Below are 21520 nucleotides of genomic sequence, written 5' to 3' on the forward strand. Positions count from 1 at the left end.
GCAGGAGAGCCTGACTAGGACCTGGCTACAGAACCTGGCTGGAGCTCCGAAGCAGAACCTCTCTGGAGATCCAGACCAGAACTTGGCTGGAGATCCTGGCTAGGCTGCTGATCAATTGAACGCTGTCTCCGTGTCATTCCTTCTTCACCGACTCCGTCCACACCTTTGGGGACCCCTGGACCTGCTGGAGTTGGACCCCGGCAAAAGAGAACATGTGTGCTAAACCCTGGAGGAAAATCAACAGGGCCCTGGGCAATGTACGGTTCAGGATGATGGCAGCATCGAAAACTCTACAAATGTGGGGGCCCATGTAGAAACAGGCCTACGGTGAACAAGATTTCTACTGGGCCAGTGGAAAATAAACACACCCCATCATAGGGAACATCTGCTACAGTGGAAAGAATCCTGGGCTGAGCAAGAGAAGCCCTAGCTGCACTACTCTGATACGACTTAAGGCAAGTCCCTTCCCCTAATGGGGATCATCTCTAATGTGTAAGTGCTGGGTGAACAAGTTTCTAAGTCTCTTTCAGTACTGAAATTGGGTGTTATGAAGGAAAAAAAACATATGAACTAACCTGTACACTATATTCCATATTGGTTAATTTCCATTAGATTGTATTTCATCACTGATCATCACAGCTCTTTGAAGAAATACAGTAATATTAGATACTATTTGCTGAATGCCTTTTTGTGCTAGGTTCTGTGTTAAGGGCTTTACAGATATTATCTCATTTATTTCATGCAATATGTAGATATTGTACCCATTTTACAGATGAGGAAGCTGAGGTTTGGAGAAGTTAAGTGACTTTCCCAAGTTACTTAGATATAACTGGTGAACTCAGGATTCAAACCCAGTTCTCCCTGACTCTAAATCTTTTGTTTCTTCTCACTATTTCATGCTCCCTCAGTTCACTGAGAAAATTTTAGGGCATAATTAGAATAGTGAAAGATGTAGAAATTTGATGCTACAAAAGAAAGGTCCAAGAAATGATGGTTGTTCACCTGGTTCTCACATCAAGCACCAAAATATATTCAGTAGATGAAAGAGTATATAGCTAAAAACAAAAAACAAAACAACAGAAAAAACACCTGTGCTTGTACTAAAAGAAAACATGGGTATTTAGTAAATATATCACAGAGGGGGAAGATATAACACAAAACTTAAAAGCTAAAAAGGAAAAAATAGTGCTAAATATTTTAAACTTCTATATGACAAGAAATAACATACAAGTGAGAAGCTAAAATAGTTAAATGCAATAACACAAAATACAAACACCAAACTGTAAGAATATTTATAATAGTTATATGAGATAGAGCACTAATATTTTTAATATACAGATAAAATTTTAAATGAGCAAACTCTCCAAATAAAAAAAATAAGTAAATTAGCCCAGCCAGTATGACTCTATGGTTGAGCATCAACCTATGAACCAGGAGGTCAATGATGAGAGGAATTGTTGGGCAAGAGATTATGTGATCCTTCACATGTGCATTCAGTTTCCGGTAGACAAAAGCCTGGATGAAATTACTTTTCCTGTCTCTTCCAGCTAAGTCGTACTTCTGACCCATCAATGCCTGGTCAATCTCTGAAATGACGATCAGCTACCAAGGAGTTAATCTGAAATTTTATAGTTCAAAGGGACTGTTAGAATCAAAGAAACTCTTTGATTCTAACTAAGAGAGTCAGGAGAGAATTGAGGCTCAGATTGGCGATAGAGCTATTGAGTGGCACTGGGCAGGCCACCCCTAGCTCAGCCGGCTTCCCAATTTACTGTGTAATCAATGCTTTCATTAAGGAGTTACCAGAATAGAAAGCCAGGGAAGAGACCATGAAAGTTTTAAAAGTGAATAAGGAGTGCCCAGCTGGCATGCCAGGTTGTGGGCTCCATCCCTAGTGCGGAGCTTGCAGGAGGCAGCCAATCAATCATTCTCTCTCATCATTGATGTTTCTATCTCTCACTCCCTCTCCCTTCCTCTCTTTAATCAATAAAAATATTTTTTTTAATAAATAAAAGTGAATTAAGGAGACTTTAACAAGGTTACTATGAGATGTCCAGGATGTGGAATTGAGAATGACAGATGTTCCAGGCCTGCTAAGGAAACAGAGTAGCAACCCCCCACCAATCCAGTATCATTGTCAAAGAGGATTCAGGTGAGGCCAAATAGGACTCTATATTTTATGGGTAGATAAACTGATCAGTTCTTTTATTCTTTTTCATGGGGGATGGCCATCTTCCTTGTAAATAAAAAGAAGCAGAATTCTGGTATCATCTGCAAAAACCAGCCTCTGTGTAGGTTAGAGAACTGGACTTACTATGTGCTAGGTTAAAGAACTGGACTTGCTGTGTGCTCTGTTGAAGCAGAAAGGCTTCCTCAGACTTGTCTTATTCACTTTTGTTCCCCACCCACAGTCCCTCTCCTGGGGCAGACAGAGGACCCTGTCATTGACAAGCACTCAGTAATTACATTGTGTTGATTTAGACCGAATTGATTGGAGAAAGATTTTAGCTTTTGCTTCTCATTAAATTTGACTTCAGAATGAATTTTTCCTCTCGGCAGTTCTGTGCACGTTTGGAGATGCTCTGTTTCTCTTCTGGCGCGGGACCCAAAATGGGAGTTAGCAACAGCAACATAAACTGCAGGCATTCTCTATTTCATTTTGTCAGAAGCCACACGGGAATTGTACATGAGAAATGGGGCGGTCAAATTTATTTTGGAACAAAGCTCAGGCCTATCTAACTGAGCTCAGGATGACAGGAACAGGGAGAGTTTTGGCGGGCAGCCAGTCTGGTGACATTGTGTACAGTGTCCCTAGAACCCTATCTGAATATATTAATCTGTCAGTGCATGCTTGTCTATGCACATTACATGTGTCTCTCTTTAGTACCCTGTTTTCCCTCTTATTTTGAAGGCTTCTATCCACCCCAGAAATCTAGGAAGCTCACAGAGGCATATGAAATACACACACTGAGAGCCTAGTCACTGTGGACATACAAAAGTGTTTCAACCTGGCCAGGCCGTAGCACAAACACCACAAGATGAAATTTCATGTGTCTGCTGCCTAAAATTTCTCAGGAGCATAACACACAATGCCTCGGTAGGACATGAGGGGTTTTGAGGCAGGTGAAATAATCTTAAACAGACTCTCTGTTTTGGGAAACTTTTTCCTTCTGTCGATCAGAATAATATGCCTTATGAAACACCAACATTGTCTGGCTTCCTGTCTTTCAGGTGAATGGCATTGACCTCCGGGGAGCATCCCACGAACAGGCTGCTGCTGCTCTGAAGGGGGCTGGACAGACAGTGACGATCATAGCACAATACCAACCTGAAGGTCAGTGAGCACCCAGACGTCTAACGTTCTGATATGTGAGCGCGTGAATGTGGACCCGCGTTTCTGATCGCCCGTGTTAACTAGCCACTGCCAACAGGGAAAATCGGTGCTTTAGATGCCTAGGACATGAGGCTGTGTTACCCTTCATCTTCCAAGGAAAACTTCAGACAGTTAGAAAGGCCTGTTTGAAATACAAATTCAAATAAATAACATCCAGCATCAGCTTTATTTCATTTATATTCTTACCTGATAAATACTTTTTGGTCAGCAATAAACACTATAAAAACAATTGAAATTTAGGAAGCAAGGGGGAAGAGATTTCATCTACAGAAACAGACCATGATCAGTAGATCATATTTTCTCCTTGTAGCATTAATTCTTTGACACTAACATGGTTTGGGATGCCCTTGATGTGGATTTATTTTTTATTTTCATTTTTACTTTTGCCTTTTCTGCTACACTATCACGTGTTTGGAATGCATCACTATCAAACCTGAGATATGGTGAGATGTCATAAATCCTATTAGCCTCCTGAGCCCTGATGAGATATCCTAAATTGGATTAGCTGTACCCTGCCTTTTGGTTTGTTTCAACATCTGTTTCTGTGATCAGAATGAGGAACAATGAGACAACTGGGGTGTTTTCTACTGAAGTTGATTTCTTAGCAGACTTGTGGGTAGAATGTTCCTTTGTTCATGAAACATAGTTAAGCGCACCATTGTGGGCTAGACTCTGTACAAAATATCAGAGGCATCGGCTTCTGTCTTCAAGAAATATGGTTAATTGCTTTTGCTCTACATGGCTAGCAAACAGGAGTATTAAATGGCCAAACAGGAAAACACAAGATGCCATCAAGGAAGAGCCTTTGTGCCTGTGGGTAAATGGAGTTTCTTTGGCCTCTCAAGTGATTCTTCCTTAAAGTCAGTTGGTCTATTGTTGTTTGGAAGACTGATGTTTCTGTCTTGCCTGTGGCATCTTAGATTTTACCATTCATGGTGGCCAACCACTGTTTACCTGAGAATAGAGTAAACATTCTGTCCAGTGTGTTTTGATACATTGCTTTCACTTTGCCTGGCTTTAGAATTAGACTGTGCAATTGTTATACAAAAATATATATAATTAAATGCATTCTCATATTGCCCTAGCCCAGATGCAGCTAGAGAGGCTAGGGAAGAAGGGATAGATCAGTGAAATAAAGATAAAATTTATATGTATATATATATTATTCTTCTGGGGGGAAAATACTAATGATGATCACACCAAGGGAACATGTTCTTCCTAGACAGTTTTGGGAAGCCTTTCTACTTCTTTAAAAGGAATGTCTTCTAATAGGAATAAATGATTCCAAAAGTATACATTGTAAAACAGAAAATGAAGAAATCTGGGTTAGCACAGTCTGATGAACAAATTCTGCTTCACAGAGCATAAAAACTTTTTCATGGGATTCTTTCTTGATAGCTGTGTTCTTTCAGTCTCATAACTTGGCACCTGGCCTAATAACCCTGGGCTGTCTTCCCATTTTGGAAGAATTTCATCTCAAACAATTCTGTAGACTGATAAGGTGGTCAGAACTATAGTTGCACCAATTAGAAGCTCTTGATAGTGAAGACAGCCATTCAAATAACCTTGAACAGAATGATTTCAAGCCTTAAAGGCTATAATAAAGGACAACCAGATTGTCCTAGTTCTATCAGCATAAATCATCTTTAGCTTCAACTTAGGTTCCTTTAAGCAATATTCTTAACTTAGATACTGTGTTGTACTTTATCAAGATGCCTGTTCAAAGCATGTCTTATCACATAAATCAATTTTTAAAGCGCTTCTAATGAACCCTGCAAATAAACAAGAAGCTTATTTTAAAATGCCAAAGTACAGGTCAGATTCACAGAATGACTTCCCCATTTTAACATTTTAACTGTATTGTCATTTGTTGCAGCTTTAAATTGGTTGGAAATGTAGTTATGCAACATCAAGCAAGTATTTTTCTTTTTCTTCTTTCACAAATTTAAATGTTCAACTAAGCCTATTCTACCTATTATTTGAAATGGAAGACTGATTGCATTGTTGCCAACGTCCTTTAGGGACATTTAAATTATACAACAGCTTTAGGAAATAATGAACAACTTTCTTTTAAAATAACAAGTGGAAAGAAGAGTACGTCATGAGATTCCACTAAGAAATTCTCACCACATCCCCTTCATTTGCACTAGTATTGTGAGGTGTCCATGCTAAGACGCATTTTACTGATATCTCTTTTGGTATGGTCAAGAACCACCCTTCCAGTAAGTATGTTTTTCAGTTACATTCAAATGCTTTTACTAGGAATATTTTAACTGCCTTGCTCAGTATTACAAAATATACAGAAAATGTGGCCCTTGACCCCATCCCAAGTCTTTGTCATTAAGAATTTTTTATCTTGCCCTAACTGGTTTGGTTCACTGGATATAGAGCGTTGGCCTTCAGACTGAAGGGTCCCAGGTTCGATTCTAATCAAGGGCATGTACCTTGGTTGTGGGCACATCCCCAGTAGTGGGTCTGCAGGAGGCAGCTGATTGATGTTCCTTTCTCATCGATGTTTCTAACTCTCTCTCTCCCTTCCTCTTTGTAAAAATCAATAAAATATTTTTTAAAGATTTTTTATCTTATTGAGGAGAAAGAACTTAGGCATATTTAATAGAGATCGGTTCCTGATGACATAGGACCAAAATTGTATGATAACGGTACCACTTGTACAAATCATGAAATATCAGAGAATGGATAAACCTGCAGGAGTTAGAACAGTACAAATAGTACCTAATGGAAATAAGGGAATAGATTCAAACCTTGAAGAATGGATGGGATTTCTGTCCAGGAGAGGAGGGAGAAAGAATATCTTGCTAAACTCCACAAGACTGTGAAATCCATTCGTGCAGAGAGAAAACCTATATTTTGTTCACTGATAAATCGGCCTTCAGTATTGTGCTATAATTGGTATTTCTTAAAGAGTTGCTGAACTAATGAATAAAAGTTTACCATTTTTCAGTATTTGAATTTCCACTTGAAGGTAATTAAAGATTGAAGAGATTCATTTTTACTACTTGCATTTTTAATTTTTGCTTCAAAGCAGAAAATAAGTGCTAAGCAAGTGGGTGTCGCAAGATATAAAACCATTTTCAATTGTGTTTTTCATAGTACTTGGCACATTTTTTGAAATAATTATAAATAATTTATAAATATCATAAGGTAGCAATAAATGTTTTTCTTGGCAAGTTTCACTTACCCATATCCACTAACATCATCCTTTTAAAATATATATGTTTCTTATTGATTTTAGAGAGAGAGGAAGGCAGAAGGAGAGAGAGAGAGAAACATCGATCAGCTGCCTCCTGCAAGCCCCCTATTGGGGATGGAGCCCACAACCCAGGCATTTTTCCTGATGGGGAATTGAACTGATGACCTCTCAGTGCATGGGATGACACTTGATCAACTCAGCCACACCAGCTTGCTGGGGTGTTACCCTGTATCTATTAGGGTTCGGGAATCTGAAGAAGGGGCTGCGAGTTAATTAACTAAGAGACTAGACATGAAATATAAATTTGGAAGGCATTTTTCGGGGGAGCCAGGGAAGGCATAGCTTTAGTAGCTAAGTTCCCTGAATCTCTGGACCCCTAGCTTTTTATTAACACATTTTGCCCTATAGCAAAGCAGATATACATTTCAAAGGTAAGGTTTGGTAAGCAGTTAAAAGATTATCATGTTGGGGCAGTGGTCGGCAAACTGCGGCTCGCGAGCCACATGTGGCTCTTTGGCCCCTGGAATGTAGCTCTTCCACAAAATACCAACTTCTGCGCATGGGCCACGAAGTTTCAATCGCACTGTACGTGCATGCCTGCACATGGTATTTTGTGAAAGAGCCACACTCAAGGGGCCAAAGAGCCGCATGTGGCTCGCGAGCCGCAGTTTGCCGACCACTGGGTTGGGGGAACTGCCCTCAGCTGTCTGGCAGCAGGCAATAATATATGCAGATTTTCAGCCCTGCTGAAAGAGTCCATTCAACCTTTTGAGGACTTCTGCATTTATTATGACCCTGCTGGAATTAGCCTCCAGCACCAGCCAGGGCCAATACCATCCTTTTTCCTCATCCTCTACTACTGCTGCATAAGACTGCTTCCTGTTCCTACACTTGATTCTGAATTGTCATGTTTCTGAGCCTTTGCTCATGTGTCTTCCTCTACCTGGAATTCCCTTTTCTCCTTTTCCACCAGTAGGACTGCTAGTCATTTTGAGGACCCTCAGATGTCAGTTCCACTAAGAAACTCTTTATTCTGCTAAAACAACATGAATTGCTTATTTCTATGAGCTCCCGAGACCTGTATTCGGGTACTTGGTTTACCCCTTATCATGATTTGCACATTTCTCTACTCAGGTTAGCTTCTAGAGGGCAAGGACCCTTCTATCACTCATTTTATCACCCATGTTCATTTGCTCAATATGAACTTGACTGTTCTTAATTGAAGAGTTATCAAATGGTTATCCCTTTGTTTTAGAAGTGTAATATTATATCTTCAGTGTGTTGGCCAATATTAATAATAGGTTCTTAAGAAGTAATTAATGAGTAAATATTGAATGAATGGCGTAGAGTTTTGACATTAGATACAGAAATGTTAAGAATCCAAGGAATTGACAGTTGTTGGTGCAATTTGTAGATAGTGCCTTTTTGGTTTTTGTTACAAAATTGCAGAAAGTTTACAGCTGTTACTCTATAACATAGCACAAAGAATAGACGATTAAGGCTCTAACATTTTTTAAAGTTCTAAATTCTACTTTAACAGCATTAATAAATAAAAACGGTAATGATTACAACCTAATTGTACACTTGACACAGCCTCTGTGTCAGAATGGGCAAATTTTTATATCACTGTTACCTTCTTACTAGTATAATAATAATACCTATATTTAGTGTGAGACTACTGACTACAGTTGAGATCATAAACCACCAGATATTCACTAAGAGCCAAGTAAATTATATAAATTGTTGTATAAAGCACAAAATGAAGACAATTAATGGCCAAGCTATTCCTATGAAAGTCACCAATATCCACTTGCCTTTAATCTGTCTACTCAGGGCACTGTTGGGAACACTTCAAGGGCTTCAGATGTGCTTGCAAGTAAAAAAGAGGAAGTTGATGGTGGTCCCCATCAGCCAGCAGGTACTTGAGTAGACAGTGGAGGGACCTGTTTTCCTTCACATCTTATTCTTTCACAGAATACTACTTGAGTTCCTAAAAGAAAAGTCCAAAGGACACAGTTGTTTATTGCCTGGAGGCTTATATGTGTGGTATGGTTGATGGTGTTGTGATAGAATGGCCATGTGGTTCATATATAATTCATTCATTCAATAGACTGAACACTTTATTATGCCTCAGTCAATGTTCTAGGGTAATGCTAAGCAGTGACTCAATATAAATAAATATAACATTTGTCAGATAGTGATAAGTAGTATAAATAAATATGAATCAGGGTAAAGATTATAGTGACAGAGAAATATATGTTGGGCAGGGAATATATGTTGCGAATAAGATGCTATTTCAGCAGAGACTTAAAAGAAGTGAGGGAGTAAACCTTGAAGGAGGAAATTAATTATTCTAGAGTCTTGGTCTACCAAGAGTGGTCCATGAACTAGCAGCATAAACATCAACCGAGAGCTTGTTAGAACTGCACAATCTCAAGCCCCCATTCAGGCCCACTAAGTCAGAATCTGCATTTTTGTCAAGACCTGTACACACATTAAAGTTTGAACACTGCTCTAGAATACTCAGGGACACTGTAAGAACTGTCACTTGTCACTATTGAATTGGACTCTACCTGGCATAGGGGGCAAAGTTATATGAGACCGCATCACCACGTTCAATACCTGGCATGTATTACTCAATGATTAGTCATGCTTCAGTGGTTTTATTAGGGATCTTTTGGGCTGCAAGCGGCCTAAGAAGTTAATGTGTCATCCACCTCTACTTTGTCTACCCCAGTGGTCGGCAAACTCCTTAGTCAACAGAGCCAAATATCAATGGTACAATGATTGAAATTTCTTTTGCGAGCCAAATTTTTTATTTTTTACTAGGGGCCCGGTGCACGAAATTCGTGCACTGGGTATGTGTGGGGGGGAGTGTCCCTCAGCCCAGCCTGCCCCTCTCACATACTGGGACCCCTCAGGCATTGACCCCCATCACCCTCCAATCGCAGGATCGGCCCATGCCCAGGCCTGATGCCTCTGGCCTAGGCGTCCGGCCCGGGCAGCGGGGACCTGCAGTGGCAGCAGGGGGCGCCGCGATCGCGTGGGCTCCGCCCCTGCCCCTGCAGGAAGCCTCTGGCTGAGGCGTCCGGCCCGGGCAGCGGGGACCCACAGCTGCAGCGGCCCTGCGATCATGGGCTCCGCTTTAGGCCCAGGCAAGGGACCCCTAGCTCCTGGGACTACCAGCTTCGACCATGCCCAGCTCCCATCACTGGCTCCACCCCTACTTCCTGCTATCACTGGCCAGGGCGGAAAAGGCACCTGCCCCCCAGCTCTTAGCTCCCCCCTGGGTTTCCGATCACTGTCAGTGGCAGGGGGCTTCTTCCTGCTTTCCCTTTCGCCTCCCTGCATTGTGCCTACATATGCAAATTAACCGCCATCTTGTTGGCAGTTAATTTGCATATAGCCCTGATTAGCCAATGAAAAGGGCATCGTCGTACGCCAATTACCATTTTTCTCTTTTATTAGTATAGATTTTTTAAATATATTTTATTGATTTTTTACAGAGAGGAAGGGAGAGGGATAGAGAGTTAGAAACATCGATGAGAGAGAAACATCAATCAGCTGCCTCCTGCACACCCCCTCTTGGGGATGTGCCTGCAACCAAGGTACATGCCCTTGACTGGAATCGAACCTGAGACCCTTCAGTCCGCCGACGCTTTATCCACTGAGCCAAACCAGTCAGGGTGAGAGAGCCAAATTTTTTAAACTTAAACTATATAGGAAGGTCCATTGTTATTAACTTAATTAGGGTACTCCTAGGCTTAGGAAGAGCCACACTCAAGGGACCAAAGAGCGGCATGTGGCTCATGAGCCGCAATTTGCCGACCACGGGCTACCCCATCCTCTAAATACAGATTTTCAAGCAAATTCATAAACTTTGTTCAAGTTACTGTTAATGAGGCAATGAACCTATTCATAAGGTTTCATTCCCTTTAAGTCTGGTCTTTCCTGTAGGTGAGTAAAGAAGCATTGTGTTGGGGAGGGGTCAGATTGAACACCTCCCCGATGGATAGCTCCATGAACTGAAAGTCATTGAGGCATCATTATAAAATTTCTTTGAGTAATTCACTATGTTTGAGATAAGAAGTTCATTTAAATAACCCTTTTCATTCTTTTTAAAGTATGAAACTAATTCAGAAAGAAATGTAGGTATTCTTTCAGCATGACATGAAACTCTGATCTTATTCAGGGTAACCACTCTGAAAGTCACCAAGCTTAAACCAGAATTGGAGCCTCTGGTGCATTTTTCTACAAGGTCAAAGATATGGCGAGAGCTTGAAATGAATATCTGGTTTACTCTCTGAAGAATATGGATGCCTTCAATACCTGGAGTTTCTTAGAAATGAAAGCATATGCAACATCCAAAAAGCTTACTTAAAATGCATGCTATATTTCTTTCTTTAAATTGATGTCTACATAAGTTTATGCATATGAATGAGCAGCTGTGGCATGTTGAAATGTTTTCTTGGTACAAATAACTGCATCTTAAATGCCCAAGCAAGATTCATAAAGTCTAGCTGTGGGTCTTGGTTAGAAATTGCATCAGCATCCTCAGGGAACATTTAAAATGAGCTTTGGGATGGAAAGTATTGTGCAAGACTGAACTGGGGAGAGAAGATCAGAATTCTAGTGCCAACTCTAACTCAAGCTGTGTGACCTTGTGGTATTATTCATCTTTATGAGCCTCAGTGTTCTCACTGATAAAAAAACAAAAAACAGTTTGGGCTGATAAGACATTATCAGAATACCCCTCCAGTTATTAAATTCTAGATTAAAAACATGACCCCTAATCTCAGGTAGTTTACAAGCATAAATTCCATTACTTGAAAGCTTTGTTGTTAACATTACATCTTTTTGCATTTTTTTTTTGATTCTTTAAGAAGAAATAACCACACAATCTAGTTAATTTGATGCATTTTGTGGTGGTTTTAAGAGGATCATTGAGAAACAGAAACTAAGAGTTGGAAGAATCCTCAAAGATCAACTTATCCAGCTTCCTCATTTCACAAATATGGGGAGCTGAAGCTCAGTCAGCATTCAGAAGAGAAAACAGTTCACTATCTTAAAAGTTGTCATAACTACTAAAGCTGAGGCTAGCTGAGCAGCTAGTAAATTCCTTAATTCTTTTAACTCACTATAGAAGCTCAGATGCAGGTGGCTTAAATAGCCCAAGGAATCTAACTCAATAAGATTATTATAATCAAATGGACATAAAGGGATTAAAAAATTCTCATGGAGTCTCAGGGTTTTCTCTTGTATACAACTCCACTTTCATTTCTAACTTGTTACTGTTATTAATTGCTGTTATGCATGTATCACAGTTGAATGATGTGTAAAAGAAAGCTTTAAAAATATAAGCAATTATTGTTCATTTTACAAATAACAAGCAATCTTGCAATACTGGTAATTCGATATATAACCAAGTATATTATGATTTTCCAATTCTAACTTCTTCCTGCAGCCCCTTCATCCATTCATCCATCCATCCCTCCATCAGTCCATCGATTCACCTGTCTGCTCATCCTTTCATCTATCTATCATCAATCATTTCATCTTTAGTGATAGTCTGTATTGCCATATGTCAGATTTCTACAATAGATTACATTAAATCTGGCTTAATTAATCTAGTTGGCATACTCTAATTTTTACCAAAATATTAGGAAGGAAACTAAACTAAATTTTTACATGACTCTAGAATTTTTATTACATGTCTTTCTTCACAGCTCTCTCACACACATATATTCGACTAACAGCTACTGCCTCTTCCTGCAACTAAAAATCTCCATTAATATCCACTCATTCAAGGTATCCTTTGTTTTAGCCTTTTCCTTATTGTTTTTGTTTCCTCTCCAACCTCCATCTTGCACATAGCACCACAGAATATGATGGGAAAGATTATTTCTATATCCTGTAAGTAGAGTCTACAGATTCAAAGGAGGCTCTCTCCAGATACTTTATCCTTCTCTCCATGGTCACACCCCAGTTTGGGCCCAGAGAAAGAAATGTAATGGACCAACAGAAGTATCAATTCCTGACTCTCAGAAAATTCTCTTGACCTCATAAACTATTCTGGGAATATAACATCTCAAACTCATATCAAAGGAGCTAAAAATATTTACAGTTGATTCTAGATTATGCCTCCTCCCCATTTCATCTATGTCCCCATCCCCATATCAATTCTCATTCCATAATTAAACACATTAATCTTTGAGTGTCTCATCCTGTAATTTTATATTAGTTCGCATCCCGTGACATAAAGCACTCATTTGTTAATACAGAGGTTAAATAAATCCTTTGCTAAACACATTTGACAACCAAAAAGATCACTTAGATCTTTACTTGTCTTTAGTAACAACCAGATCAAATACATGGAAACAAAGGGTTTAAATCCTATTCTTGACTATATAAGTATTACAAGATGAACATAGTTCCTCATTAGAAACCCTTCCACTTGATATGGCATTTCAGGATGTTAGAGAACTGTAAACGTATATTCTACAAAGACAAACAGAAAGGGAATATAAATCTAGACAGATTTAAAGTACCTACTAGCTTACCTCCATAGTGTGGGTTCCCAGTCTACTAGTAGTTTAGCCCCACATTTGTTTGAACATAAACCCTATTTAAGCCAATCCTTGGATTTAATAATGAATAATGAGGCATCTTTCTTTTCCTTTCCCTGACTCTGCAGCCGATGCTTTATTGACCACATGAAAGCCACATCACTTTTCTGAACATTGATTCCCTTGTTTGTTAACAAAGATGGTTAGAGAAATTATTGTTCAGGCTCCTTCCAGCTGATGTTCTATGAAATTTAGTTTACTGTGTTTCCTAATTAACACTTTTCATCAAAGTACAATAGTTACAAACAGATAATTTCTAAATGTTCTCTTTTTATTCCACACATTTTAAAACATGGAAATTTTGCTTTCACCCACTTATGGAAATTGCTCTCTTTGTGTTCAATAGGATTTGAATCCTCCGATAATGGTTTTAAGTTTAATTCAGTTAGAAGCACTTATTGCTTGTTGGGGCTTTCAAGATAAACAACTTACTGTGAATGGCCTCTTTGTTTATAGAACCATGGTCTCTGAATATTATCAACCTAATAAATTATTAAATTATAAATTACAACTACTAAGCTTGTAAATGGATTTACTAAGGCTGAAAAGATGAAATATGAAAAAAAATAATTTCAGGAAATCAAGGCTGCAGAAAGTTGGAATAGTGACCATATCTTGAATTCTCAGAATCAAAATAATAGCTACTTTAAAATGGAAAAGCCAAGCATAGAAAGTATATGCATCTTCAATGTGTTTTATAAATCCCTAATCCAAATAGGATTCCTAGTAGACTCAATGACAGTCTATAAAAGGCAAAGATGTCCAAACTGCACTTTGGTTCAAGATAATCTATTCTAGTTTCCTTCTCAATTTCCTCCTCAATTTCCTCATGTTCATGTTCCCACTACTAAGGGTAATTGTTTTCTTAACAAAGAGTTGCTGACCTATTACAAAAATTAAATAATGACAGAACAAACATTCACTCAGTCTTCATTCACCTAATGTTTACTTAATGCTTCTGATGAGTGATACATTGCCCTGGACATTAGAGACAGAGTGATGTGGCCCTTTCCCTAGTGTACCTGTACTTAACCAAGGAAAATCACACTAGTGAATTATAGTAGCTAAGGTTCCTCTAGAAAAAGGAAAGAATTTGCATTTAGATTCTTAGAATTTAGAAACTCAAGTATATTCTTACAGTGTATTAAACCAGGCCAGACCAAAACAGACAAAAAACTCTGACCTAGATGGAGCGTCAAGAGGGCAAAAGAGAAAAGGGGGCAGGGGGAGACATATGTACTACTATTTGTAATACTTTAAACAATAAAATAACATTTAAAAAAAAAAAGGCATTCCAAGGAAGCAAGACTTTGTTCATCTGAAGGGTGAGTAGGCATTAACTTATCAAAGCAGAGGAAGGAGTTTTAAGGAACAGGAGAGAAAGGTATGTTAAGTCACCTGTGAAGGACAGAGGATGGTGCTATGGAAGGACTGACAGCAAACCGGAGGAAGTGGAAGAAACGCCATGTATAAGATGGTGAAAGAGGGTGGCAGAGGCAGATCATGCAGAACTGTGTTGATTATTTGGTTCTTTCTTCTGAAAGCAATAGTGTTGAAAGGCTTGCAGAATCGGATTTGCTTTTCAAAAAGATTGACATGGCTGCTGAATGGAAAATAGGTCTGAGAGCTCTGAAGGGACTTGGGAAGCACCAGGTGAAAGACACTCATCAAGGTGAGAGGAGGTGGTGGTTGGATCAGAGTAGTAGCAGAATAGGTGGAGAGAAGTAGACAGACTCAGGGGGAAAGTAGGTGATAAAACCAATAAACATATATATTGGCTTATACAAATATATAAATTCTTCCATTCCATAAAAATGTGGCCAACTATGATTAACAATTTACAAGATAATAAATTTCTCAGAGAAAAGCATGTTATATTTATTTTTACATATTCAGTCCCTAGCACAGTGCCTCATTCATAATAGGCATTTAATAAATGTAGACAATAAAAAATGAATGTAAGATTCTAATGAATAAATATATCTATTTTATAGGAAATCTCTTTTTAGTTTTTTAAAAAAATTTTAGCTAAAGCTGAACAAAAGAAAGATGGCAATGGAAAGAGGGATGATTGTAAGAAAGAGAATAATTAAAACTAGCCTGTATGGAGCACTCGCTCGAGCCTAATGACATTCTAAAATCTCTGCATATGTTAACTCATTTAAACTTCTCAAAAACCTAGAACACAGGTTCTGTTGCTTTGCTCATTTGCTCATTTACAAATGAGGAAACTGAGACTCAGCATTAGTGGTTTTCCCAAGGTTAGACAACTAGCCAGCAGAGTACAACCAGGATTCGATCTTAGGCAGAAAGATTCCAGAACAACCATTGCACTAGACTGCTTCTCATAGGAAAAGGGAAAAGGAGCCAGATTTGTGTGGCTCTAAAAACGTTGGAGAGAAAAATGGGAAGGAATAAAGGGTATGGGGAATCCAAAGAAAGGAAGATGCCATGTACTCAGGGAGAGAAAAAAGGAAGTACAGAGGGATCGAAAATGAGTCTAATGGGGAAATAGACATAGGAATGTTCAAGCTAGGCAGGGCCAGTGGGTGGGCAGGATCAGGGAATCCAGTAATCCCATGTGATTGAGAATGGAGGCAAGCTGTACTGGTTTGGAGTAGAACCTGGGCTGGGGAACAGATCCAGTCAAGGAAAGTGTGCTCTCCTTTCTTTTTGTTGTTATTGTTTTTGTTCTTTTCAGGACATAGGAGTCTTGGGCCTGCAGTTCAACTCTGGGAATTGTTGTGATTCCCAAAATAGCATAAAGGCAGGCAGAGAACTCATCCTTTACTATCTGTGAGGCCTTAAGTGAGTGAGGGACAACCTCTCTGAGCCTGAGATTCTTCACGTATAGCAAAGGGATGATTATATTTACCTTCAAGAGTTGCTAGAAGAATGGAGACAATGGATGTAGAATCTGGAATGTAGTGGGTCATCCATAAATGACACCTAGTATACAGCCCTCAACAACAAGCTTGTTTGAGTGAACACTGTGCTCCTCTCTGCCCATCAAGATACTTTGCACTGTACTTAGAACTATCGCTGAGAGGGTCAAAGAGCCTCACAGAGTTTGGGAAGATTGGTCGTTAAGAGCTCCTACTGTGAAATCAGATAGATATGGTTCAAATTCCAGCTCCACCATTAACAGCTGTGTGACCTTGGACAAATGGCCACTAGGAATATCATTCTTTTCCTATAAAATAGGGGCATTTACACCTATCTCACTGGACAATCTTGAGGATTAAATGAATCAATTCATGTAAAATGCCAAGCACAGTTCCTGCCAAATAGCACATCTTCAATAAGTGGTAACTATCATTACCATGGGAATTATAAGAAAGACCAGAAAGCCTATAATGTGGTTATTATGTGGAGAAAGAGAGAGACAGAAGCAGACCCAAAGGGGGAAAGAACCTTGAAAATGCCCTTGGAAGACTGTGGATTCAGGGTTTTGAGGGATTTTTTTCAGGTAACACATTGATATTGAAATAACTCCTTCTGTGGGAGTGTCAAGTAACCTGCTCTCTGAACACTGCTAGGGTCCAGTAAAGGAAATGCAAGGGTATGGGGTAGGAAGTATGAAAGGAGGCAGCTTGGGTCCTGACCTCAATCCCACTCCAACCAGAGCAGGCTTTATTGCTTTTCATATTTGGTCTTGGCTACTTAAAACAATGATTCTACCACCAAAAAACAGTTTTAAGCTATTTTAGCAGAAGGCAGGAAAACTTATTCAAATTAAGGTCTGTGTATATGGTTAGGATCTAAAAAAAACCCTGTAGCCTGGCTGGTTTTGCTCAGTGGTTGAGCACTGACCTTTGAACCAGAAGGTCACGGTTTTATTCCTGGTCATGGCACATGCCTGGATTGTGGGCTCTATCCCCATTGTGGGGTGTGCAAGAGACAGCTGATCAATGATTCTGTCTCTTCATTGATGTTTCTATCTCTCTCTTCCTCTCCCTTCCTCTCTGAAATCAGTAAAGAACATTTTTTTAATAATTTAAAAAGCTGTAAGCTCAGTTAATTTTCCATAAGAATGTAAACTCCATGAGAGCAAATTCTCTCTGTTTTGATCATGGCTGTGTCCTCAAGGCCTAGAACAGTGCCTGGCACACAGTAGGTGTTCAATAAATATTTATAGAATGAATGACTGTGTTAAATAAATGTTCATGCCTTGAAGTTTTTCTTGAACAGTAGGGGAGCAAATACATCCCCACTGAAATGCCTATGAGGAGGCATGTTAGTTAACTAGAAATCCCAAACATTGATTTTGGGTGCTAAAAAGATAGTCATTCTATGGGAGTAGATCATGCCACCCAAAGATAGATTCTGGCATCGCTGCTGATACTTTCAGTTTTATTTTCATTCTCTAGTGTGTGAGAGAAAAAGAAAATAAGCAAACAAGTAGACTTTTTTACCCCAATGAACTCAATAGTGGCTTTGTGCATTTTATAGTCTTGGAAAAATTAAATGAAATATAAAATAGTAACTTGCACAAGTTGAATACTTTGCTGTTTCTCATCAGATCTACAGAATAACTGAGATAAATAGACAGGTATAAAAGTTTATCATCATTCTAATTCATAGAAAAGAAAGTGAAGCTTAGTGAAGTTAAGCGATTTTCCCAGGGTCATGGTACTAGTAAATGCTGTGAGCTGAACTTGCGCCCAGACCCTCTGATTCTATGTCTTGTGCTTCATACATTTTAACTTCATTTTTAATCCTATATAATAAAGAGCTAATATGCAAATGGTTGTATGCCCTCGTGCCCTCACGCCCTTGTGCTGGGGCCAGGGGACCTAAGGCCGCTCCCCCTGCGCTGGCGCCCAGGCCAGGGGACCTGAGGCTGGGGCTGGGGGACCTGAGGCCAGGCCAGGGGACTTAGGCCATGTCCCCCACCTTGGCACTGGGGCCAGGGGGCCTGAAAATGGGCCGGGGGACCTGAGGCCGAACCCCCCACCCTGCGGGGCTTGACGGGGGTGGGGATGGCCGGGTCTGGGTCTCGCGTGATTTCAACTTGCACACGGGTGGGCGGGGACTTGACTTTGGGTCCTGTGGCACGCCCCAAACTCTGACAGGAGGGAGATTTTTGTATACATTTTACTAATTTTCTTTCATCTCTGACAGTTCTATTATAGAGAAAGGGCAAATAGCAATATTAAAATATTCCCTCTAATTAATTCCCTTTTAATGTGCATGAATTTCGTGCACCAGGCCACTAGTAGTAATATAATTACATGGGTCAAAAAATCAAAATTTTAGAAGTTATACACTGAGAAGTCTCATTTCCAACTTTGTCTCCATTGACCTCATTTCCCCTTGCCCTGATAGGCAGTAATTTAATTAATGAGCAACTTATTTAAATAAAAACTGAAGCTAAGACCATAGAGGAATATAGGTAAATCTTATTTTCAGTCTTTTAAAGGAGAAAAATGCTAAATAGGAGGATACTTAATAGCCTGGAGAGTTAAGGAATAAAAAAATTGTGTTTCTTAGTTGGGTTACCATTTACATCAGTTCTTCATACTATAAGATATTTCCCAAGTCAGAAATAAATATTAATAAATTAATATTTTATAAATATTAATTTTCTTTCAATATGACTGTAGAATACCCAATTGCTGTGTAAATTGCCAAGGGATCACAAGTTCCAAAAGAAACCTTCATGCAGTTGCTCTTCGTAACTGATATGCTTTCTTCCTAGAAAAATTTGGGACACTTAACATCCTCTAAAGAGGTCACTGAATCTAAAGGGATCTGAAATCAAGGTTAAAGTCTCCACATTTCCTTGGAAACATATGCAAGATTTACCTAGTTTCATACAATAGAATCTTCATGTAAAATATTTAACAATCTGTCTTTGTGTGAATTGAATACATAAATTCCTCTTTGTTTACGGTCAATCAGAAGATTCTTTATAAATGATTGATATAATAGTACTGTAGATAATCATACCCTATATTACCCAAATTTTTAATACTTTTATTTTCTTTTAAATATTTGGATTTCTTGAAAATAGTTATCACTCATTGCGGGAGATTTTTCCAGGAAGCAAAGCAGGAATGTTGAGTTTTAGTGATAATTTCCAGCTGGTAAGATTTAGCAATGGGCAACAAAAATACAAAGGACAGTTTAAAAGAAACACAATCACCTATAAAATTGCAGACAAATAATTGCTTTGGCAACTATTAGTAAGAAATAATGAAAATAGAATGTCTTCCTAATCATTATCAAAACCCAAAGAAATGAAGATGGGAAGATTATTGAGGCAGTGAATGGTGAGGCAGGGAACACATGCAGAGAAAACTACTAAAGAAAAATAAAATGTTTTCAATTTGGATAGTTCTATTTACAGTTAGGAACACATTTTTCCCTTCTAGTAAATTCAAGAGAAAACATTTTCAATAGTCTTCTGATAAATGAAAATTGAATCTTCTTATTGGAAGCCAAGAAAGTGTATTTTCTTGTTGATCATTTATTTGATCATTCTGTGATTGTTGATGGTATAGAAATTTTAAGTATGCAATATTTTAGTTTTTTTGTCTGAGCTGTCAAATTTCTCTCACAATTTGTTTTCTCATTGCAGTTCCATATCTTTGTCTTTCCGAATTATAAGCCAAAAAAATTAAAACTTTACAGAGAACCTGATACTACAGAACAAGCTATAAAGAAATAACAAATATAATATCTGAATATAAAATATAAACTACTTTATTTTATAAGATGAGAGTTGGTCTTTAGAATAATACTTAAATGCATCTATCGAGTATTGTATGCCAGGCATAGTCTTCTTAGGTACTTTTCATCTAAATGCTTATATCTAAATGTATGTCTCCTCTCACGTCCCCAGTTATACCTCTCCTTGAGCTTTATATTCTAACTAGAGGCCCGATGCATGAAATTTGTGCAAGGGGCTCAGCCCCTCACCACCGTGGCAGCTGCCTCTGCCTTGGACCCCACCTGCCACAGCTTCATTTGGAAGGTCGTCTGGAAGGACATCCAGAAGGACGCCTGGTCTAATTAGCAAATTAGGCTTTTATTATCTACACTAATAAAAGAGAAAAATGGTAATTGGTGTGCGGCGCTACCCTTTTCATTGGCTAATCAGGGCTATATGCAAATTAACTGCCAACTAAGATGGCAGTTAACTGCCAACAAAGATGGCGGCTAATTTGCATATGTAGGCACAATGCAGGGAGGCGAAAGGGAAAGCAGGAAGAAGCCCCCTGCCACTGACAGTGTTCAGAAACCCAGGGGTGAGCTAAGTGGTGGAGGGCAGGGCAGAGGCGGCCCTGGGGCCACCTTTGCCCTGCCCCCCAGCCATGATCGGAGAATCAGGCACCTTTGCCGCTCTGGCCAGTGATAGCAGGGAGTAGGGGTGGAGCCAGCGATGGGAGCTAGGCACAGTCGAAGCTGGCAGTCCCGGGAGCTAGGGGTCCCTTGCCTGGGCCTAAAGCGGAGCCCACGATCACGGGGCTACTGCAGCTGCGGGTCCCCGCTGCCCGGGCTGGACGCCTCAGCCAGAGGCGTCCTGCAGGGGCAGGGGCGGAGCCCACGCGATCACGGCGCCCCCCGCTGCCACTGCGTGTCCCCACTGCCCGGACCGGATGCCTAGGCCAGAGGCGTTAGGCCTGGGCAGGGGCGGAGCCTGCAACCGCGGGGAGCTGGGGGTCCCCTGCCCAGGCCTAATGCCTCGGCCAGAGGTGTTAGGCCTGGGCAGGGGCGGAGCCTGCAACTGTGCGGAGCTGGGGATCCCCTGCCCAGGACTGACACCTCTGCCAGAAGCCTCAGGCCTGGTCAAGGGGCCAATCCGGTGATTGGTGATCGGAGGGTGATGAGGGTCAACTCCTCTGGCCGAGGCATCAGGCCTGGGTGGGGGGTGGAGCCGGGGATTTGAGGGATATGATGGTCCCCTTGCCCAGGCCTGAAGCCTGGGTCAGAGGCGTCAGGCTTGGGCGGGGGGGTGGAGCAAGCGATCAGAGGGAGATGGGGGTCCCCTGCCCAGGCATGATTCCTGGGCCAGAGGCCTCAGGCCTGGGCCGGGGTCAGAGCCAGTGATCGGGGGGAGATGGGGGTCCCCTGTCCAAGCCTGACATCTCTGGCGGAGGCGTCAGGCCTGGGCAAGGGGCCGATCAGGCGATCGGAGGGTGATGGGGGGTCTACGCCTCTGGCCGAGGCATCAGGCCTGGGCAAGGGGCAGAGCCAGCAATCGGAGGGGTCTGGGGGTCCCCTGACCAGGCATGATTCCTGGGCCAGATGCATCAGGCCTGGGCTGGGGGCAGAACCAGTGAT

At 40.4% G+C, this 21520-nt stretch overlaps 1 protein-coding gene across 12 annotated transcripts in view; it reads left to right on the forward strand.

Moving 5' to 3' along the window:
* Positions 1-21520, forward strand: part of DLG2 (discs large MAGUK scaffold protein 2) — an 884334-nt gene that overhangs the window by 571956 nt on the left and 290858 nt on the right. For all 12 annotated transcript variants that reach the window (XR_009454391.1, XM_059708253.1, XM_059708256.1 and 9 more), the window contains one exon: positions 3232-3334. Coding sequence is in view for 11 of the 12 variants with exons in the window: in XM_059708253.1 (XP_059564236.1) it covers positions 3232-3334 (103 nt within the window). In the remaining variant the exon portion in view is untranslated. The remainder of the gene's footprint in view (positions 1-3231; positions 3335-21520) is intronic.

The sequence above is a fragment of the Myotis daubentonii genome, chromosome 9 (assembly GCF_963259705.1).
Source record: "Myotis daubentonii chromosome 9, mMyoDau2.1, whole genome shotgun sequence".
Classification (NCBI taxonomy): domain Eukaryota; kingdom Metazoa; phylum Chordata; class Mammalia; order Chiroptera; family Vespertilionidae; genus Myotis; species Myotis daubentonii.